The sequence below is a fragment of the Plecotus auritus genome (assembly GCF_963455305.1).
Source record: "Plecotus auritus genome assembly, chromosome: 4".
NCBI classification, from domain to species: Eukaryota; Metazoa; Chordata; class Mammalia; order Chiroptera; family Vespertilionidae; genus Plecotus; species Plecotus auritus.
Window position 1 is genome coordinate 126,897,130 of NC_137775.1, and position 19,740 is coordinate 126,916,869.

Here is a 19,740-nt window from a genome sequence, read left to right on the forward strand (position 1 = left end):
ACACCTCCTACTGGGGACGTGCCCGCAACCAAGGTACATGCCCTTGACCGGAATTGAACCTGGGACCCTTCAGTCCGCAGGCCAACACTCTATCCACTGAGCCAAACCAGTTAGGGCTCTCACATTTAAATTTAAATAGCCACATGTAGCTAACCAGTGGGCACTGTAAAGGAGACAGAACATTTCCATCATTGCAGAAAGTTCTATTGGATAGCGCTGAACCAAAGGCCGTAGCACAAACAGTGCCGCCTCCTGGCAAGTTGTGCCCCTTCTGCACAGGAGAGGACAGCACAAACGCTTCATGAGCCTTGCTTCTCCGTCACCTCAGGTCATGGTCAGCATGGCTTTGCTTTAAAAACAAAACAGCAATGAAAAGCCTACCACGGGACTGCAATAATCCGCAGCCAATAAACAGCTGGGCAGCAGGGTTGCAAGAAGCCCTGCCCTGTTTGTGCACTGCAGAGTCCCCAGCAGAAACACCTGCGGCAGGAGGCAGTGGCGATGCCTAGACCCACTTCCCCAGCCACTTGCACATTTCAACTTAGATGCCTCATAAGTACAGATTTCTCTTCCTGGTTACAGGAATCTTCAAGCACGCACTCTAATGGATTTATAGTGACCTCTCCCTCCCCCCCCCCCCCCCAAAAAAAAAAATCAAACATCCAGAGCCTGGTGGGTCACAAGGCTGAGGGAAGCCATTGCTATCAGGTGAATTCCAGACTTCACAATGAAGCACGCTGCTTCTAAGGAATGGTGATAGGAGATGGGCGATGGAGCTCTCAATTCTAGAATATCCAAAGGGGTTTACTGTGCCCCCTGGGTGTTACTCACCCAGCCCTTACGTAGCACTGAAGCTTGTCCTCCTTCCCTACTGCCTTCATCATGATCTCCTGAAGTCCGAAATGCCTACCAGAGTAGCTCTTGGAGGGAAGCGGCAGTTTTTCTGACTCCCCAGTCTCCCCGTCCAGGGAGATATGTTGACGTCACTAATTTTAGGGACGGCAGATAAGTCCTACTCTCGTTAGTGCCTGGGTCATCATGAGCATGCAGTAACTGTTACACCACTATTAGTATTATTCAACACCACTGATGGCAAGGAAATCAATCTTCAGAGGATTTGCTTTTAGCACTTCTGGAACATATTCTTAGGCTCTGGTCCAGCAAGCCTCCATTGGAGGGAGCAGGTAGTGAATCTCACACTGAGGACCACTCTTCAGAAAGCCTGTTACTGATGGAAGCATTGTCCCTCAGGCATGCTGGGGGAGACAAAACAGATTTATTCTCCGAATTAACAGGCCTTTCCTGTCACTCATCAGACATCACCCCAGCTGGAGGGGTTTCCAGTTGTCAGGGTTCTTTGGTGCCTTTGTCTCCTGCAAAGATGCTGACCTGTGGATACCTTCTGAAGGAGCAGGCCTCTTGAAAGTGTCATGGGTTTAGATTCATCTTTCTCCTTACCCAGTCTGCAAGTCCAGAGGGGATGTGTCACCTCCCTCTACCATTATGAACAGGGTGGCCTCAGGCATTCATGATATGTACACCAGGAATTGCTCACCTAGGCTCTGCTATTTGAAGACTTAAAGACTAGAAAAGAAAAGGGCCTTTTACAATGAAATGTTTGGCCACTATTCATTGGTCTCTATTCTTAGGACTCATCTGAGCCATGGCCATGGCCCTCAGATGTAGCTTTTAGATGCTATTCATGTTAAAAGCTGAGTGCTTCCAGAGTTGGCTCCTTGAAGCCCAGTGGGAATTAGCAGGTTATCAAGCCACAGTGGCCTGTCTTGATCTGCTCCTTGGTCTGATTGTGCAGGTATTCTCAGCTTGAGGAAACTGATGTGCCAGGGACATTCTGGGCAGAGATTCCCAAGAACATGCCTGCCATCTGGCAGATGGACACCACTGACCATGGTCTCCTCCATCCCCAGTGTCCTGAAGGTCAAGTTACATGTTTCGTTATCTCATTCTCCTTCCCTTTAGGTCCCCAGATCTTTCTGAGTCTTTGTATTCGAAAGACAGATTCTGGTCTTAGATGATTCCAGCTCCTTGTAACCAAGACAGAATCTTGGTGCCTCATTGCAGGTAATATTCTGTAAAGGGATTTGTGTGTGTGTGTAGCATACCAGATTCAGAGCCATAATCGAACAAGTTTCATTACAGTCATTTCTATTCAATACGTGGATTGAAAAGTGGGTTTTAACTGAGCATGTAAAAATGGGATCAGTCACTGTTCACATAAGAACAAGAATTTCTTGACATGAAAAATTCTTCAGAATGACGTTTTTTAGGTTCTTGGGTAAAGGGGACTTTCCTCTTTTTTTATTTATGCTTCCATTAGGATTTTGAAGGAATGTCAGTGTACTGTTATTAACTCGAATAGCTTGCACTTCGCAGCCAGTATAGTTTGGGGCCCTGTGGCTCTCAGGTTACCTGTGTAAATACAGGGATTCACTTCCCAGATCTGCCATTTGCTTAATAAAGAGCAAGTGTGCAGAACCCAGCAGCAGCAGCCTGGCAGAGCAGTAATCTGAACAGGATAAACATGCTTCCTTTTTGTGTGATGCTCTCTCCCCATCCTCCTGCCAAGAGCAGGATATCAAATGAAGGGGAGGTTGTGGTTGGAGTCAGTAAAGTGAATGTCTAAGTGGCACCTGCTTCATTCAACAGATCTGCTTTCCCAGGGCCTCCCACTGCACATCTGCTCCTGACAAAGCCTCTTTTCTCCTCCGGTCGGTCAGACCAAGAGCAAAGGCCCAGCAAGGAGACATATAGATTTGGCTTTGTCAGCACAATTGTCTGTGACTTTATAATTACACCAAATCATTATTAGAAAGGCCCCAATTTAGAGATTTACAGAGCCTAAATAGGGTTTTCGAAGTTAAATTGATAAAAACATCTTTTCGGTTGTAAAGCTAGCAATTGGACCTGAGAATCATGGAAGGGGTCTATATATGGAAACTGAGACACTGCTCTGAGTGAGACTACAAAGACCCTGCTATCAGATTGGCTCATAGAGAGGCGTCCAGCAATTCTCCTGACTGCCCAGCCCAGCCTCTCCTTACTGCTTGAAGCTTTATAGTGCACAGCTATACTGTATTGTTCTCAAATGCTGATAAAGTTTCTCACTGTGGGGGTGGGGTAAGGTGGGGTAGGGTGTTAAAATAAGTGGGGGTGGGGAGGGGGTAGAGCAGCAAAGGAAAAAAGCCTGTGATGTAAATAAGGGGAATGCCAGGAAAATGTATTTTAGGTAAATGTAGAGCATCCAATTTCAGATTGAGTTTCCATCTAAACAAAGGCAGCTCTTTACCATGTTCTGCAGTTTATGTATGACTGAAGCACATGTATGATATGGACTTGGCTCACCGGAAAACTGGTACTTCTATACAGTGAAATACTGGAAAGCTTTTAGAGCTGTGCACTGGCTATTTAAGTGTAAATTGATCAAAATCAAATAAAATCAAAGGTTCAGTTCCTCAGTCACACTAGCCACATTGCAGGTGCTCTGTAGCCACCATATTGGTCAGCACATGGAGAACACATCTGTCTTCACAGTGAGTTCTAATGGGCAGCATGGCTTCCGAGATTAAACGTCTTGACTACTTAAGTAGTAAGCCTTGGAGTTTCTATGTCAGCCTTGTTGGAGGAGGAAAAGGAAATTCGCTTGAATGTTTTTGGAGCAGCTTCTTTCAGCCATGTTACTTAGACCATGAACTTTATCTTTTTATGTTTAAAATTTTTTCCTTCAAGAATCTCATGTCCTGCCGAAACCGGTTTGGCTCAGTGGATAGAGCGTCGGCCTGCGGACTGAAGGGTCCCGGGTTCGATTCCGGTCAAGGGCGTGTGCCTTGGTTGCGGGCACATCCCCAGTGGGAGGTGTGCAGGAGGCAGCTGGTCGATGTTTCTCTCTCATCGATGTTTCTGGCTCTCTATCCCTCTCCCTTCCTCTCTGTAAAAAATATCAATAAAATATATTTAAAAAAAAAAAAAAAAAAAAGAATCTCATGTCCTTTCCCACCCACGTCATGATCTTAGGAATGTCTGCTTTCTGCTGCCCTGTTCCCTGGCCTTCCCTTGCTTAAGCTTTCACAGCCCTACTGTTGGACTAGAGAGTTCTGTTTTTTCTCCTTTCTTTCTTTCTTTTTTAATCCTTATTTTTAAAAGTATTACATATGTCCCCTCTTTTCCCTGTTGACCTCTCCCAGCCCACCCCCGCCCCACACCTCAGTCCTTCACCCCCTATTGTCTGTGTCCATGGGTTATGCATAAATGCATATAAGTTCCTTGGTTGATCTCTTCCCTCCTTCCGACCGGCCCCTGCCTTCCTTCTGAGGTTTGACAGTGACTGGCTTATTGCGCTTAGCATAATGCTCTCCAGGCCCATCCATACTGTTGCAAATGGTAAGAGTTCTTTATTTTTTACACCTGCATAGTATTCCATTGTATAGATGTACCACTGTCTTTAATCCACTTACCTGCTGAAGGGCACTCATTCTGTTTCTAAATCTTGGCTATTGTAAATTGTGCTGCTATGAACATAGGGGTGCATATATCCTTTCTGATTGGTGTTTCTGACTTCTTGGGATATATTCCTAGAAGTGGGATCACTGGGTGAAATGGGAGTTCCATTTTTAGTTTTTTGATGAAACTCCATATTGTTTTTCACAGTGGCTGCACCAGTCTGCATTCCCACCAGCAGTGCACGAGGGTTCCTTTTCTCCACATCCTCACCATCACATCTCGTTTGTTGATAGCCATTCTGACAGGTGTGAGGTGGTACCTCATTGCCGTGGGATGCTTTGTTTTTTAATATATTTTTATTGATTTCAGAGAGAAGGGAGAGGGGAGAGTTCTCATTCAACAGTGCTTCTGACTACTAACAAGAGGGCATGTGAACACTCAGGGCCAAGAGTGTGAGTGTGAATTGTTCATTTTGTGTACAGCGTGGAGTGTGGACAACATTCCTGGGGTGAAACACTGAGCTAGTGGCACAGCTTCCACTCTCAGCAGCTCTGGGGACCATGGGAAGCACCATCAATCTTGCTTCGCCATTTGTCTGCCCCTGGTAGCTGCTACATGGCTGCTCTGATGTTGAGAAAGAACCTAGATGAAACAACACTACCTCAAGTTTAGGTAGTGTCTTTCATCTCAAGAACTTCAGTCATGTAGTGCTGTCACCAGGAAGGAACCGTGTGCACCAGGATTCAGTGCTGCATTGCCAGTGCTGTGCTTGAAACCTGGAATCCTTGGCAACCGTGTCTGAGTGCTACAATCCTATTGCCAATTCTCCTACTTACCTTGGGTTGCGCTCGACGAGGAAATGCAACCTTGGGGTCAATCTTGGAGAAAATGGAAAAGTGGGAGTCAATTGCAATACTTTCAGGAGAGGAAGAAAATATGATTAATCACCTAATTATTAATCACTCATTTCTCAGGCTTTGAACCCAGCTTTTAGTAACATCCCGGGCAATCCAAAAAAGTTTTTAAACTTGGACCCAAACATTCTGGTTTCTCCCCAAAAATGTAATAAATAGAGCTAGCCTTTCTGAAATGTCCTACCATGTTATTCAATGTGTGATACTGTTAATGAACCAGATCTCATGGATTCTTATGTAGGCCAGGGCCTACAGATACTGAATCATACAGATACTGAATGCATTGATCTAATCTGCAATGCATGGCTAGGAGAAAAAGACGGGAACGTAATCACTGAAAAAAATCACAGCCTGAAAATTAAATGTAAGAATCTTCCAGCAGTAGCTGGATGGTATTTCTTCTCCCCAGTGAGAACTAAACAACACTGGAGGGGACGGGGATTCCAAAAATTTTGAAAATCAATGACATCCAAAAACACCCCATAGATATCCAATGCAATACTCTGTTTGAATTAATTCACACGTTTTTGCAAGAGTTATCTAAAATAAATCAAAGCGATAGTTTATTCTGTAGTTATATCTCAAAAGAAAACAGGTAGTAAAAGCTATGGAGCCCAACTTGGTTCTTAAAAATAATAATAATATTAAAATAAAGGAAACACATGAGCTAACATCCACCTGGATTTTAAAAATCACAGAGGGGTAAAAAAAAAAAAAATTCTAGGGAGAAACCAAGATGGCAGCATAGGTAAACACCTAAACTGCTGCCTCATACAACAGTTTCAAAACTACTACAAAAAGACAAAACGGACATCATCCAGAACCACAGGAAGGCTGGCTGAGTGGAAATTCTATAACTGGAAGGAAAGAGAAAAGCACACGGAGACTCAGAGGAGCTGCAAAAGGCTGAGATACGGAGATGTGTGCGCGAAGAGGACTGACTGCTGAGTGTGCGGCTGGCTTTCTCAAGCGGGAGGGAGACAGAAGCTCCCAACTGCACTGAACTCCAGTTCCGGGCGAGACTCTGGGAACCCAGACTCATTCTGAGAGAAACGACTGTCTGGCAGCGGGTGAAACTCAAGGGTGGCTTTCTCTCAGAGGTGCTTGCAGCGATTACCGAGGGACACTGAGACCCAGAGGCCTCATAGGGCAGGGTTGTCGGGAAGCCAAGGCTATCTGCTCTGCCCTGAGACTCTGCCCCATCCAACTCCGCCCCATCCAAGCTGAGCACAGAGGCTTTTGTAATTTTGCAAGTCTTGTCTCATAAGGGTGTCTCCAGCACAGAAGTTCTCCCAGTGTAGACACAGCTGATCCTCACAGCCAATTGGCCTGAAGGTCAATTCCTCCCAGTGATACCAACAACAATCAAGACTTAACTACAACAAGGCTGTGCACACAGTCCACAAAGGGGTGCACCAGGAGTGTCCACCTCAGGTAACTGGGGAGGCTGAGCCACTGGGCCCTATAGGACACCTAGCACACAAATCTACCTTACCAACTCAGGGAAGCAGCGAAAATGCGGAGACAAAGAAACAGATCACAAATGAAAGAAATTGAGAAAAGCAAATAACTGGATATAGAATTCAAAACCACGGTTATAAGGTTTTTCAAGAATTTCCGAGAAAAGGCCGATAAATTTAGCGAGACCCTCGAGGATATGAAAAAAGATCAACTAGAAATTAAATATACACTGACTGAAATAAAAAATATTATACAGAGACCTAACAGCAGACTAGAGGACCGCGAGAATCAAGTCAAAGATTTGAAATACAAAGAAGCAAAAAACACTCAACTGGAAAAGCAAAAAGAAAAAAGAATCCAAAAATTTGAAGATAGGGTAAGGAGCCTCTGGGACAACCTCAAGTGTACCATCATCCGAATTATGGGGGTGCCAGAAGAAGAGAGAGAGCAAGATACTGAAAACCTATTTGAAGAAATAATGACAGAAAACTTCACCCACCTGGTGAAAGAAATAGACTTACAAGTCCAGGAAGCGCACAGAACCCCAAACTAAAGGAATCCAAAGAGGACCACACCAAGACACATCATAATTAAAATGCCAAGAGCAAAAGACAAAGAGAGAATATTAAAAGCGGCAAGAGAAAAACAGTTAATCCTACAAGGGAGCACCCATACGATTGTCAGCTGATTTCTCAACAGAAACTATGCAGGCCAGATGGGAGTGGCAAGAAATATTCAAAGTTGTGAATAGCAAGAACCTACAACCAAGATTACCCTACCCAGCAAAGCTATCATTCAGAATTGAAGGTCAGATAAAGAGCTTCAGATAAATAGCTAAAGGAGTTCATCAACACCAAACCAATATTATATGAAATGCTGAAAGGTATTCTTTAAGAAAAGGAAGAAGAAGAAGAAAAAGGTAAAGATAAAAATTATGAACAACAAATACATATCTATCAACAAGTGAATCTAAAAAGTGAATAAAAAACCTGATGAACAGAATAAACTAGTGAATATAATAGAATCAGGGGCATAGAAAAGGAGTAGACTGACAATTCTCGCGGGGGGGGGAAGGGGTATGGGGGGTGCAGGAAGAGACTGGACAAAAATCGTACACCTATGGATGAGGACAGTGGAGGGGAGGTAAGGGCAGAGTGTGGGGTGGGAACCAGGTGGAGGGGTGCTATAGGGGGAAAAAAGAGGAACAATTGTAATAATCTGAACAATAAAAAAATAATTAAATTTTAAAAAAATACCAAAAACAAAAAAAAATCTATAAGCAACCTAAACCCAAATAAACATCATCAAGGGGAGAGGGTTAAAAAAAAAATTTACTAAAAAAAAAAAGAAATCAGAATGTAGCATAACAATCAGGCTATTCTCCTGCCCTAACCCCAATCCCAGTGGGAAAACATCCTCAACCCTAGATTAGACCACTTACAGAACACAAGTCTCAATCAGGGACTGGCTTTAAAATTCGTACAATTCCCATGGAAGTGTTTGAATCTAATAGGCTGGGGAAAAGGTGTTGAATAGAAAATATGGGTAGGGAAGAAAAAAATAAAGAACTTCAATCATGTAAATAAAATGTTACTTCTCATAGCAGCCCCAAGAGACAGACGTGGCCTATTGGTTTTAGAAATACATTCAACTCTTCTATGTCATATACAGATTATCTGTCATGCAGATTACTCGTGACACATTTTAAGTCCTTGGACAATTTCTCTGAGCAAGTCAGAGAAAGCCTGGACCATCTCCTCTGCCTCCACAGCAGCTGAGTACTTAAGGAATACAAATTAGTATTCATATTAGCTTAAGTAAGACATAATTAGGAAAGTAAGTCTGCTACAAGAAAATACATCACAAATTCCAGGGTAGCAGGCAGCACAGGGGAAATGAAACACCCTCCCTTCGGCTCAAGAAGAGCTGACTGAAGGCCTACTTTTAAAAACGTGCGTGTCCACAGTGCGCCGTGTGCCGGCACATTTGCTGGAGGATTTGTGAAACTTCCCGGGTGGGTGTCACTCTTGCCCATTGCTCTTTCCAAGTTCTGTGTTGTTGTCAGGCAGGTTGTGCCCATCGACAGTGGGTGCTGACTGAGACTGCCGCAGGGGGTTATCTTTAGAGGAAGAAGGAAGCAGCTGGAGAGTGGGGTAACTGAGAGGCTGCCCCTCCGGGTGCCACATCCTGCAGGTCACCCAATGATTTCGTATAGTTCCATTATATCGATGAGAGTGATAAAGTGCTGCTTCTCTGGTATTATTCCTTCCTTCTGCCCTTTTTAGCTAGAATTCTTTTAATAAAGAACTTTTCCCGAGGATGGAGCAACTCTGCCTTCATGGTCCCTAACCTGGGGTGAGCCGAGGCCAGGAAGGGTTATCTAGCTGGCCAGTCAACACAGAAGGGCCACTGGGTGCAGAGGGCAGCCCAGTAACTTAGAGGAGGGGTTAATTACATGGACCCAGAGGAATGGGTTCAGGTCTCTGTTAGGTCAGTCTGCCCAGTCGACTCTACATCCTGATTGTGAGACCCTCTTTCCTCTTCCTACCTAGTCCTTTCTGTTCTCAACTGAATTCCTGTGGCATCCCTCTGACTGTCTGATTGCCACAGGTCTTGTCACCTTTATTTAAATCCATTCACCGCTTTGTAGGCACGGTGACATAGTTCTTTGGACGAGTTTCAGTTACGTAAGATGTGTAAGTTCTGGGGACGTAATATGCAGCATGGACACTGTGGTTAAAAATACCGTACTGTGTACTTGAAACTTGCTAAAAGGGTTGATCTTAATTGTTCTCACCACACACAAAAAAAGGAGAAATAGAAATGCTAACTATGTGAGGTGATGGATATGCTAATTAGCTTGGATGTACTGATCATTTCACAATATATACATGTATCAAAACAGGTTTTACACAATTCCTATTTGTCAGTTATGCTTTAATAAAGCTGGGGAAAGCTCTAGGAAATAAATAAAAGAACTTGTCCCCATTAACAATTTGCTTATGCTAAATACAGTCCAGATAGGAAAGCAAGATAAATACTTAAACAGAATGCAGTTTTTTAAGATCCATATCTTTCTCTGTGAAGACCAAACCCGGGAACTGCCCATTTACTTCCACCTTCCAGTCAGCTGTCTGCAGGGTCTCACTGCCTAAGCAAATTGAATTCTGCCCTAAGTGCTCTTAGAAATTCTGCTGTTTGTTTTCTAAATGGTACTCTACAGGTTGTGCTGTGTGAAGGGGTGAAAATTTTCTGGAAGTTTCTTTGCCTCTGTCTAACCCTGTTTAGAAGAGGCAAGGGCTAGATGGTGGGCACTGGGGGTGGGGTGGGGGTGGTATTTCTTGTACTAGTCTCTCTCCTTTTGTGCTGATTTGAAATTCTCTACAGTAAAAAATTTGAAAATAATAACAGAAAATGAATCTCTGCTCCTAACTCTGGATAATTCCCGGTATTCATTTCTATACCAGACTATTGTAAACTCGGATGTCTTGGTGACTTTCTCCTGAGGTTTCCGTCATTTTGGCTCCACTTTCTGTTTAAAAATATCAAAACCTCACATATTGCCCATACCCTGTCCACTGGTACATAGACTTTGGAGCCCTTGAGTGTTGTTCTCACCCTTCTTCCCAATAGTTTCTCCTGGGAATTGACTAAGCACCTCCTGCCCTTCTCTGTACAGTCGGATCAGATGTTCCCCCGAGCACATGCATGCTCCACCAGCCTTAGGTGAACGTTCTTCTCTCCTGCCCCTTCAGGTATAGCCCTTGTGGTCAGGTCCTCAGCAGGCCTTGGAGTCAGCTGGGTCCGCCCCACATGAGGAGCTCAGTCCGCAGGATAATGAACGCACCGTGGTTCTGAACACCGAAGCGGCCAGCCTCGATTCCATTAGTGTTCCTGGGCACACGATCATTTCAAGAGGAAATCATGAATTTATATCTCCAAAATGTGTTTTGTAATAAAAGTGAATTCATTTTTAACATTTGGCTTGTGTGGGGGCAAGAGGAGTTTGCTGGTGGCCTGCAAAATCAGGCAAAGGACATGGTGACACTGTCCTACCCAGACAAAGTCACTGCTACAAAATTTATTCCAGAAAGGAGTTTTTCCAGGTGAGGCTTCATATTGTCTAGCAAATGCGGAGAAAACCTTGGATGCTGCGAAGTGCTTGTGGCACCAAGGCACCTGTGAGGCTGCTCTTGGCTTCATGAGAATATGCAGTACTTGCCAGGTGTAATACATATTTTAATCCATAAATCCCTTCAATGCACCCAGAAGCCATAGACTTAGGAAACACGGAAAAGGAAGATTAAATGTCCCAGAAGCAGCTAATATAACTGCAACAGAACCACTGGGAGAGCAATGCTTTCTCTGTTTCCCCTGGCCTTACCATCCTGAGAGTTACCTGGATCTCCTTTTCATTCGATACGGACATTCTTTTCACAACCTTTTTCTTGCCCTGTGTCTGTCCTCTCTTCATCTGGTTCTTGTTTGTTACTCTCAGCCTCTTCACCTGCCTCCTGGACTCCCTTCTTTACCTGATGTTCTCCCATGTCTACACCAGCACGTACCATGCCTGTGTTTTCATGTAACAGTGGTTGCCCTTAGATGTCAGTCACTGATGTGAAGTTTTTTCAGGCCTGCAAATAAACGTTTTTAAAGGACTTCCATCCTGCCTGCCACCCCTAGAGACACCTGTTGATACCCTTGATGGCACCTTAAAAATTCCAGAAGTTACTTAGGTAATACATGGTCTCATTTCTTATTTATTTATTCCCATTCTTTCCAGTCACACAGTCTTCTGGTTCCCCATTTAAGCCAATGTGTACCTGAGACATATACTTAGCTTTCATGTCCATAGACCACAGAAGGCATTATATTATAAATTTTAAAGCCTTTGGATTTTAAGAATTACTTCTCTTCTACCAACTGTTGTGTTTAGTTGATACTTTATTTGTTTAGCTCTCTAATTTTTCTCTCACGATCATCAATATTTTTCTCCTACCTAAAGATATTTCCATGACCAACTTGGAAGGCCTTTGGGCTGAAAGATTGAGTTACAGCAAACAACAATTCCCAAAGGTTTCCCGGATTGTGAGGGCAAATGAAAGGCCCATTCTTCCTCAGGCCGTCTGTCCTACTCTATCTTGTCGGGGGTGGAGGAGGGGGGCAGTCTGTGGTTCCGGGTGACCCTGACCAGGCCTGCAACTCTGTGCTCTGCTGGGCTTGAGCCTGGTATTAGTTTCTGGAGGGCTTTAGAAATGTATCAGAGTGATGGCATCGTCATACTGGCCCTGATCATATATTTCATATTCTTAACATTGATTAGTGGTTTAGTCCGGATTATGTATTCACCAGGGCACTGGATTGGCAGCTACCTCATGTGTCCCAGTGCCGTTTGAGTGCCAGTTCTGACCATCACTGCATTTCTGAGAGGACGCTGCCCGCCAGTCCATCTGCCCTGATTTCATGCCTTTTATCTCTAATCTTTCCATCTTTGAAGGCCTCGGGGAGTGATGTGCTTCCTGGCAGGAGCACGTTGCTGCTGAAAGGAGATCTGTGTGTCTCTGCTTTCCTTTCTGCTTCCTGAGAACTTCAGTCTCACATCTGTGCCCCCAGCCAGACTTCCTCAAACCTCTTACTCCAAGTCAGTCATCTTTGAAAAGCAGCTGATATTTACCAGGTACCTACTGTGTGCCAGGCACTGTCCCGCACTTTAGGTCGGCACATCCAGTTCTCAGCAAGCCTGTGAAATAAGTAATTACTGTTTTACATATGAGGAAAGTGAGGCTCATGAGCCTGTCCGTGGCCGGGCCAGGATTCACATGGAGGTCTTTCTGGCTGGGAAGCCTTTAATGGAAATAAAAGAGCCTATTTTACCATCCCACAAAATGCACCTGGACAGCCACACTGCATTTGGCTGCAATACCTGAAGAATACTGTGGAGAAATCCTACTTAATTCAGGAGCAGAGGGAAAAGCTTCAGGCTCTTCAGTCTGTGGAGGCCAAAGCTAATAAGAATGTAATCAAGTTTCTGAAAATCATGACGAACATGACCAGTTGTCATACTCAATTATTAAGCATATGTTATGTTCAAGTTGCTCAGTATTCAAAGATAGTGTCTTGCCAACAATCTTAAGTAAGCAGACTTCTACAGAAAAAAAAACAATAACTACTTGGAAACAGGTTAGCACAGAGCTGATGCCAAATGAATGGTGGAGGCATTGAGATCACAGGAAGAGAGAACCTAGTGGGATGTTATGTCTGAGGTAACCCCATGAAAGATGCGGGACTTGTTAGAGCAGGACTGACATTGGCAGGGGATAACTCTAGGCTGAGGGACCTGTCTGAGCAAATACATGTGGTGGTGAGGGTACACTGAGGCGACAGATATGGTTGTAATGAAGGGATATGTAGGGTATTTGTGGGAAAGGTAGTGTAATCCCTCAACTATTAGCTATTTGGACTCTATTATTCCCATAGTAGAGAGCCACCAAAAGTGTGTGAGTGTGTGTGTGTGTGTGTGCCATTATATAGCAGGTAAGCGATAAAACTCATTACCTCAGGAGAGGGCAGGAATAGAGTAGGTCAGTTCATGAGTGTGCAAGGCTGTGACCCTAAAAGTTACTCATCGGCGCCCATGGTGTACCACAGTCTCCCCGGCGGTGCCATCAGCAGAGAGACCACTACAAAACACATGGCCTCCTGTTCTGCAAATTACAGAGCAAAGCCACTTAACGTGACTAATGGTCTGAATTTTCAGAACATGACCCCATATCCATGACCTTGTGTGGGAGTTTTAGGCCATCTCTCTGATTGCTGTGTGGAGAATAGACTGCAGTGGAGCAAGAGCTGAAGCAGGATGACAAAAGAAGCTGAGCATAGTCCAGGCAACAGGTGATAGGAGTTGGCCTAGGGTAGCATTCTTGTCTGTATTTGAAGGAAGTGGACAGGATTTGCTGATGCATTGCATTTCGTGAAGTCAAAGTTGACTTGCCTTCAAAGTTTTTGGCCAGAGCCAAAGATGTAATTGCCACTTGCTGAGGTAGGAGAAGAGTGAGGGGAGTATGTTTGACCACTGGGCTCAAGAATGATGCCCAACTGATAGAAAACTAGAGCAGGTCTCATCGTCTTTTACAGGGAAATGCGATCCCCAAGCCAGCAGTTCCTCCAGGGATTTTGTTCTGCTGTTTGACAAGGAAATCCTTGTGCTGGGTGGGACTTGAAGCTCCTGAGTCACCTTTGGCCTCTTTTTCCATTTGGCCAGTTGTGTAAACCTTACCTAGAATCCTGGAGGAGAGGCAGCAGTGAGCCCCTGCTGGCCCCAGTGCTCCATGCTTGGGCATTCTGTCGCATGGAGAGACTCCCAAGAGAAATAACCACTCAGTCTCTCTTGGTCTGTGTTTTTGCTTTAAACCTTTTATCTGTTTACTTTGCATTTAAAGAAAAAGAAAGGGGATTGGATTTACTAAACTGAATGAACTCAGATTTCTTATAGCTTTGAAGATTCGGGTACTAGAGATTGGGGGGCTTCTAAGTACATACCTTTATGTAGGTCCGTGGGTTTGCCAGTGGAGCTTGCCTGTCATCTGTGAGAGGGCAGAACACCTGCCCTGCCTGCTTCTGCAGGGTCTTAGCAGAAATCAGATGATATGCAGGGGGTGTCAGAAAGGTTTGAAAAGTGCTATACAAATGTCAAGAGTGTTATTACTCAGATTGTACAGGGTCTCTCTGAAAAAAACAAAAGGAAGGCCTTCAAGCCCTTAAAGTAGAATGTGAAGGGTTTCCTGTTGCTTGATTAATTGAAATGACCCAGAATGCAAGCTTAGATTAACACACGCCTTCTAGATTAGGGCTAATCAGGGCCAGACTGAGCAGATGCCGGGACAATCCCAGCTGATGACTCTACCTCAGCATTTAATCATCTCTTCCAAGGGCAGCCGGCCGATTTAGTACCTGCTGGGTTTCCAAGCTTCCAGTCCCCTCCCCCTCCCTCGCCATGGACATAAAGGCTGCCAGGTCAGAGACTCTGAGACGATTTAATCTAATCCATGTCACAACGGCTTGGGGGTGGAGGGAGTGGGGGGCGGTGAAAGAGTAGAGAGACTGATTCTAAAATCCCACAGTGGGGTGGTAATGCATTTATTTAAGGTAGCGATGGACTGAAACTGCCTGTAGAAGGTAATGGAATTGGAATTTCAAGGCATGTGAGGTTATGAAATTACCTTATATATGGAATTTCTCCTTCTGAAAAGCTTTTCAGATATGTAGTTGCCTTTACCTGTTATTCCCTCTTGAGATAGCTCTGTATGCAAGTCATTTCATCACCCAGTTGTAGGGGCCAAATTTATTTCTTCCCTGATTGTGGGGTAAAGTACAGAAGATGAAATCTTTAAAAGTGGTTCTATTTGGATGGGTCCTGAATAGTTTTTATATTGCTGTTTTCTGGGTTGGGAGTTCCCATTCTAAAACAGCCTAATCACCCCAAGACTCATCCAGTTCAATCGCTCAGTCCTGAGGACAGACACCTGTGACATCTCAGAAGGCAGGTTTCATTCGTGAGTGTTGAAAACATTACTGAGCTCCTGTTGATCACTAGAGACTCACAGATGGAGACTCCATCCGTCCCTCAGGAATTTAGAGGCTCCTTGGAGACAAGACATGCAAACAGCAATAATGAATAGGACCATTGCCTCCATGGAGTCCAGTATAGGGTGCTGTGGGAGCCCAGGAGAAGAGGCACCCAGGTGGAGAACTGACTGTTGAAGGAAGAATAGGAGCCCATTCACAGAACAAGCAGAGGATAGTCGAGGTGGAAGTAACTACTCCTGTGTGGAGGTGTGTGTGGAGATCCATAATCAAGTAGTTCACCTGGCTGGGTGTAAAGAGGCTGGTGGATCACCAGACAGACCTGGACCACAGGGGCTGACATGAGGATTTAAATACCTGCATTGGGATTTGGACTTTATATCCCACTAGAGGCCCAGTGCACGAAATTCATGCACAGGGTTGTGGGGTGGGGGGGTGTCCCTCAGCCCAGCCTGCACCCTCTCCAATCTGGGACCCCTTGAGGGATGTCCGACTGCCTGTTTAGGCCCGATCCAGTGGGATTGGGCCTAAACGGGCAGTTGGACATCCCTCTCTCAATCCAGGACTGCTGGCTCCCAACCACTCGCCTGCCTACCTACCTGATTGCCCCTAACCGCTTCTGCCTGCCAGCCTGATCACCCCCTAACCACTCTCCTGCTAGCCTGATCGACACCTAACTGCTGCTCCCCTGTCGGCCTGGTCACCCCTAACTGGTCGCCCCCAACTGCCCTTCCCTGCCAGCCTGTTAACCCCTAACTGCCCTCCCCTGCTGGCCTGGTCACCCCCAACTGCCCTCCCCTGCAGGCCTTGTCCCCCCTAACTTCCCTCCTCTGTAGGCCTGGTCCCCCCCAACTGCCCTCCCCTGCAGGCCTGATCCCCCCAGCTGTCCTCCCCTGCAGGCCTAGTCCCTCCCAAATGCCCTCTCCTGCTGGCCTGATTGCCCACAACTGCACTCCCCTGCAGGCCATCTTGTGGCAGCCATCTTGTGTCCACATGGGGGCAACCATCTTGTGTGTTTGGAGTGATGGTCAATTTGCATATTACTGTTTTATTAGATAGGATGGGCCACTGAAGTCCACTGAAGACTTGTGAAAGAGGACAACAAGATCATGTGTTCAAAAGATCATCTGGGTATAGCAGTACCTGTATTTCTGCCTTTGAATCTTTCTCTGTTTTATTCAGGGCAAATCTTCCATGATTTTCAACCTGTGTTAACATGTTGGACATGGACCCACATCAGATGAAACCCAAATATGTCATAACCAGGGTGAAAGGGGGGAAAAAACAGGGTGAAAGAGATGTCTTTACATTCTCTCACCCCAGCCCAGACCCAGGTTGCTCACGGTGAGGAGGAATCTCCAGCTCACAGTAGTCACTGTGTTTGTAAAGTATGTGACTTAGTCCCCAGGCTTGAAGCTTCCTTAACTGAATAGAGCCTGGAAGCAAGAGCATTACGATGAAATGAAAGTGATCTTTGCTTCTGGTTTGGCTGCTGTTTGCCAGTATGGGTTCTTCGGAGGAGTGCACACTGGCCTCGCTGCTGCACGTTTTGGGTTATTTCATTAACTTTGCCTATTTGACCAGAACAGAAGATGAAAGTGATGATCGTGACACGCTGGGGTGGATGTGTGGTCATGCCATTTCCCCCCTCTGTTCTCTCAAATTTGCTGCATAGTCCTCGCCCTGGCCCCTCATCCTGCCCCAGAGCTCACTACAATTTGTGGGTTCTTTGTTTCCTAGATCCCATGGCCACTTCTTAGTTTTCTGTGCATCCTCCAGAGCATCCCAAGAAGGTGTGCGGGTGGCCATTTTTAGAGCCCTACACGTCTGAGGATGTCTTTATTCTGCCCCACACTTAATTGACATAGATACCATTTTTCATGAACTGGATATAGAATTCTGGACTAAGAACATTTTCCTCTCCGACATCCGAAGGCATTCTTGACCCGCTTTTGAGAAGTCCCACAATATTATGTTCCCAGGTCTTTGTAGATGACTTTTTTTCCTTCTTCCATCTTTGGGAATCTTGGCATCTGTTGTGCTGAGCATCTAGTGGGCCTGGTCAGGCTGGCACTCATGTGTTTCAATTATAGATTTTACTTACATCCTGTCTGGTCATTTCTTACCTTCTGTTTTTTCTAGTCTCTCTGGAACTCTGTTATCAGAGATTGACCCTCTTAAGTCTTATATTTTCTCTCCTACTTTCCATCTTTTAATCTTTTCTACTCTGGAAGATTTCCTTGACTTTATTATCTTCATATAATTTTTTGCAATGTATATCATCTATATGATTTTTTCACTTAAAAATTTTTCCATAGTCCTTTTAATAAAAGCGTCTCATTTTTATGATAAGATATCGCTCTTTAAAGATATTAGGTTTGGGGGGCATTTGTTTTCTTCTGCTCCCCACATTGTCTCTGCTCTCTGTGTGTTCCTTAAGAGTGAGAGGCTGATTGTCAGGGTGTGTAGGGCAGAGCTAGGTGGCCAGGAGTCCTTGGGGTAAGTATTAGAACAGCAGGCCAGGTTTTTCATTGTCTCCTCCTCCCCCCGCCCACCTACCCACCTGTCCACCTCCAAACATCACTATAAGTCTTTTCTTGGGCCTCTCCAGGTCATTTCCTCAACCCAGATGAATTCAGATGTCCTGTCAACAACAGGGTTGGGGTTGGTGTGGCCTACTGGTCCAATCAGTTGAATGCAAACTTTCAGCTATTCCCTATTTTTGCCTCTTCCCCTATTTCTGCAGGAGCTGGGTCCCGTGTCCTGAGCCCTCCGTGGACACTGGAGTTGCAGTTTTCACTTCTCTGATGAGGCAGAATCACTTGATATTCGCTTTGAGTCTTCCAACCATATGTTGACCTCCCTCATTTCTATCCTTTACGCCGCCCGCCCCCCCTTCACTATAATTTTAGTTTTAGGAGGAAGAGGAGTTTGATGCATGCATTTATTCTGCTTTATTTAATGGAAATCCTTTTTTTAATGTCATATGAAATGACCAACTTTCCCTTCTTAGGAAGGACTGCCCTTTTCTGAGATTACATGCTTCTTCCTTCCTTTGTGTTAAACCTTCCTTTCTACTGTGAAGTAATGGAATGTGAGGATGTAGTTAGGAGTCTTTTTTTTTTTTTTTTAAGTTGACCCCAAAATGTATTTTAAAATTTTATTGGTCTGTGAAATCTAAAATCAGAAAACTTACGACCTAGGCTTTTTTTTTTTTCCTTCTTTTTTAAAAAATAAGCTGACTCTAAGTGGAGTGACAGTGGCCAGAGCCAGGATAGGAGGATAGGATTGAGGGAAATGTTTTGTCAAGCTGAGAGAATTTGAACATAGGCAGGAAGAGCTGGCGAAGTTAGTGTAGCCGAATATCAGACAATGAATGGAGGCCTTTCCTAAAGGACGATTAAGGCAGACAGAGGGATGGGCTTGTGGGAAGGGGTTTATTGCCTGTGGCAAGTGACTGTCCTTAAAGCTCCCAGGCAGGGACAAGGATGGGCTATGCTTCCTACAGTTGGAGGCAGGGGCATCATCTCTTGGCAAGTTGGGGAGGCCATGCTCTGAGGCATGTTTCCACAATTTCTCCTAACTTTTCTTCCCTGACCGTCTGTTGTAAAGAATTAAAATGGGGTAAAGAGGGGGTGTAATTGTGTGTGGAAGTGGGTATGTGATTTTCTGAGGAATTGAGCTGGTTGCCCTGTCCAGCCAGCATCTGAAGCTGAGCCCGATCTCCACCAACAGTCTCCCCTTTCTCTCCCCAGGACTGGTCCAGATCCCTGTGAGCATGTACCAGACTGTGGTAACCAGCCTTGCCCAAGGCAACGGGCCGGTGCAGGTGGCCATGGCCCCTGTGACCACCAGGATAGCAGACAGCACAGTCACCATGGACGGCCAGGCTGTGGAAGTGGTGACGTTGGAACAGTGACATGCAGCCATATCATGGCATCGTTTTCTAGTCTACTTCAGAAATTTTTACACATTGCAGAGGTGCAATCAAATGGAATTAAGTCTCTCGACTTTGGAAGAAAAGTATTGTTAACCCTTTTTTAAAAAAGGAAGAAAGGCAGCGGATTTGGAATTGCATTTTTTAAAGCACCACTCTTGATTTTCTGGGATTGGTGGAGTAAGATACTGCACTGTCAGTTTCACTGTCCCTAAAAAGCCAAATTGTGGCAGGACTTCTTTCTGCAAAAACATGTATGTATACTTATGTGTGTGTATGTGCGAATGTGAATATATGTATATGTGTACATATGGATATACACATTTACATATATATAAAGTATATATGTGTACATATATATATACATATATATATATATATATATAT

The 19,740-nt window shown here is 44.8% G+C and overlaps 1 protein-coding gene across 4 annotated transcripts in view; it reads left to right on the plus strand.

The window, feature by feature from the left end:
• Positions 1-19,476, plus strand: part of NRF1 (nuclear respiratory factor 1) — a 145,734-nt gene extending 126,258 nt beyond the window's left edge. For 2 of the 4 annotated variants that reach the window (XM_080666702.1, XM_080666704.1), the window contains one exon: positions 19,172-19,476. In XM_080666702.1, coding sequence (XP_080522828.1) covers positions 19,172-19,335 — 164 coding nt within the window. In that variant the 3' untranslated portion in view covers positions 19,336-19,476. Of the gene's footprint in view, positions 1-10,588; positions 11,497-19,171 lie in introns of those variants that run through there. The other 2 variants (XM_080666705.1, XM_080666703.1) reach the window with 2 other exon arrangements.
• The last annotated feature ends 264 nt before the right edge of the window (positions 19,477-19,740 follow it).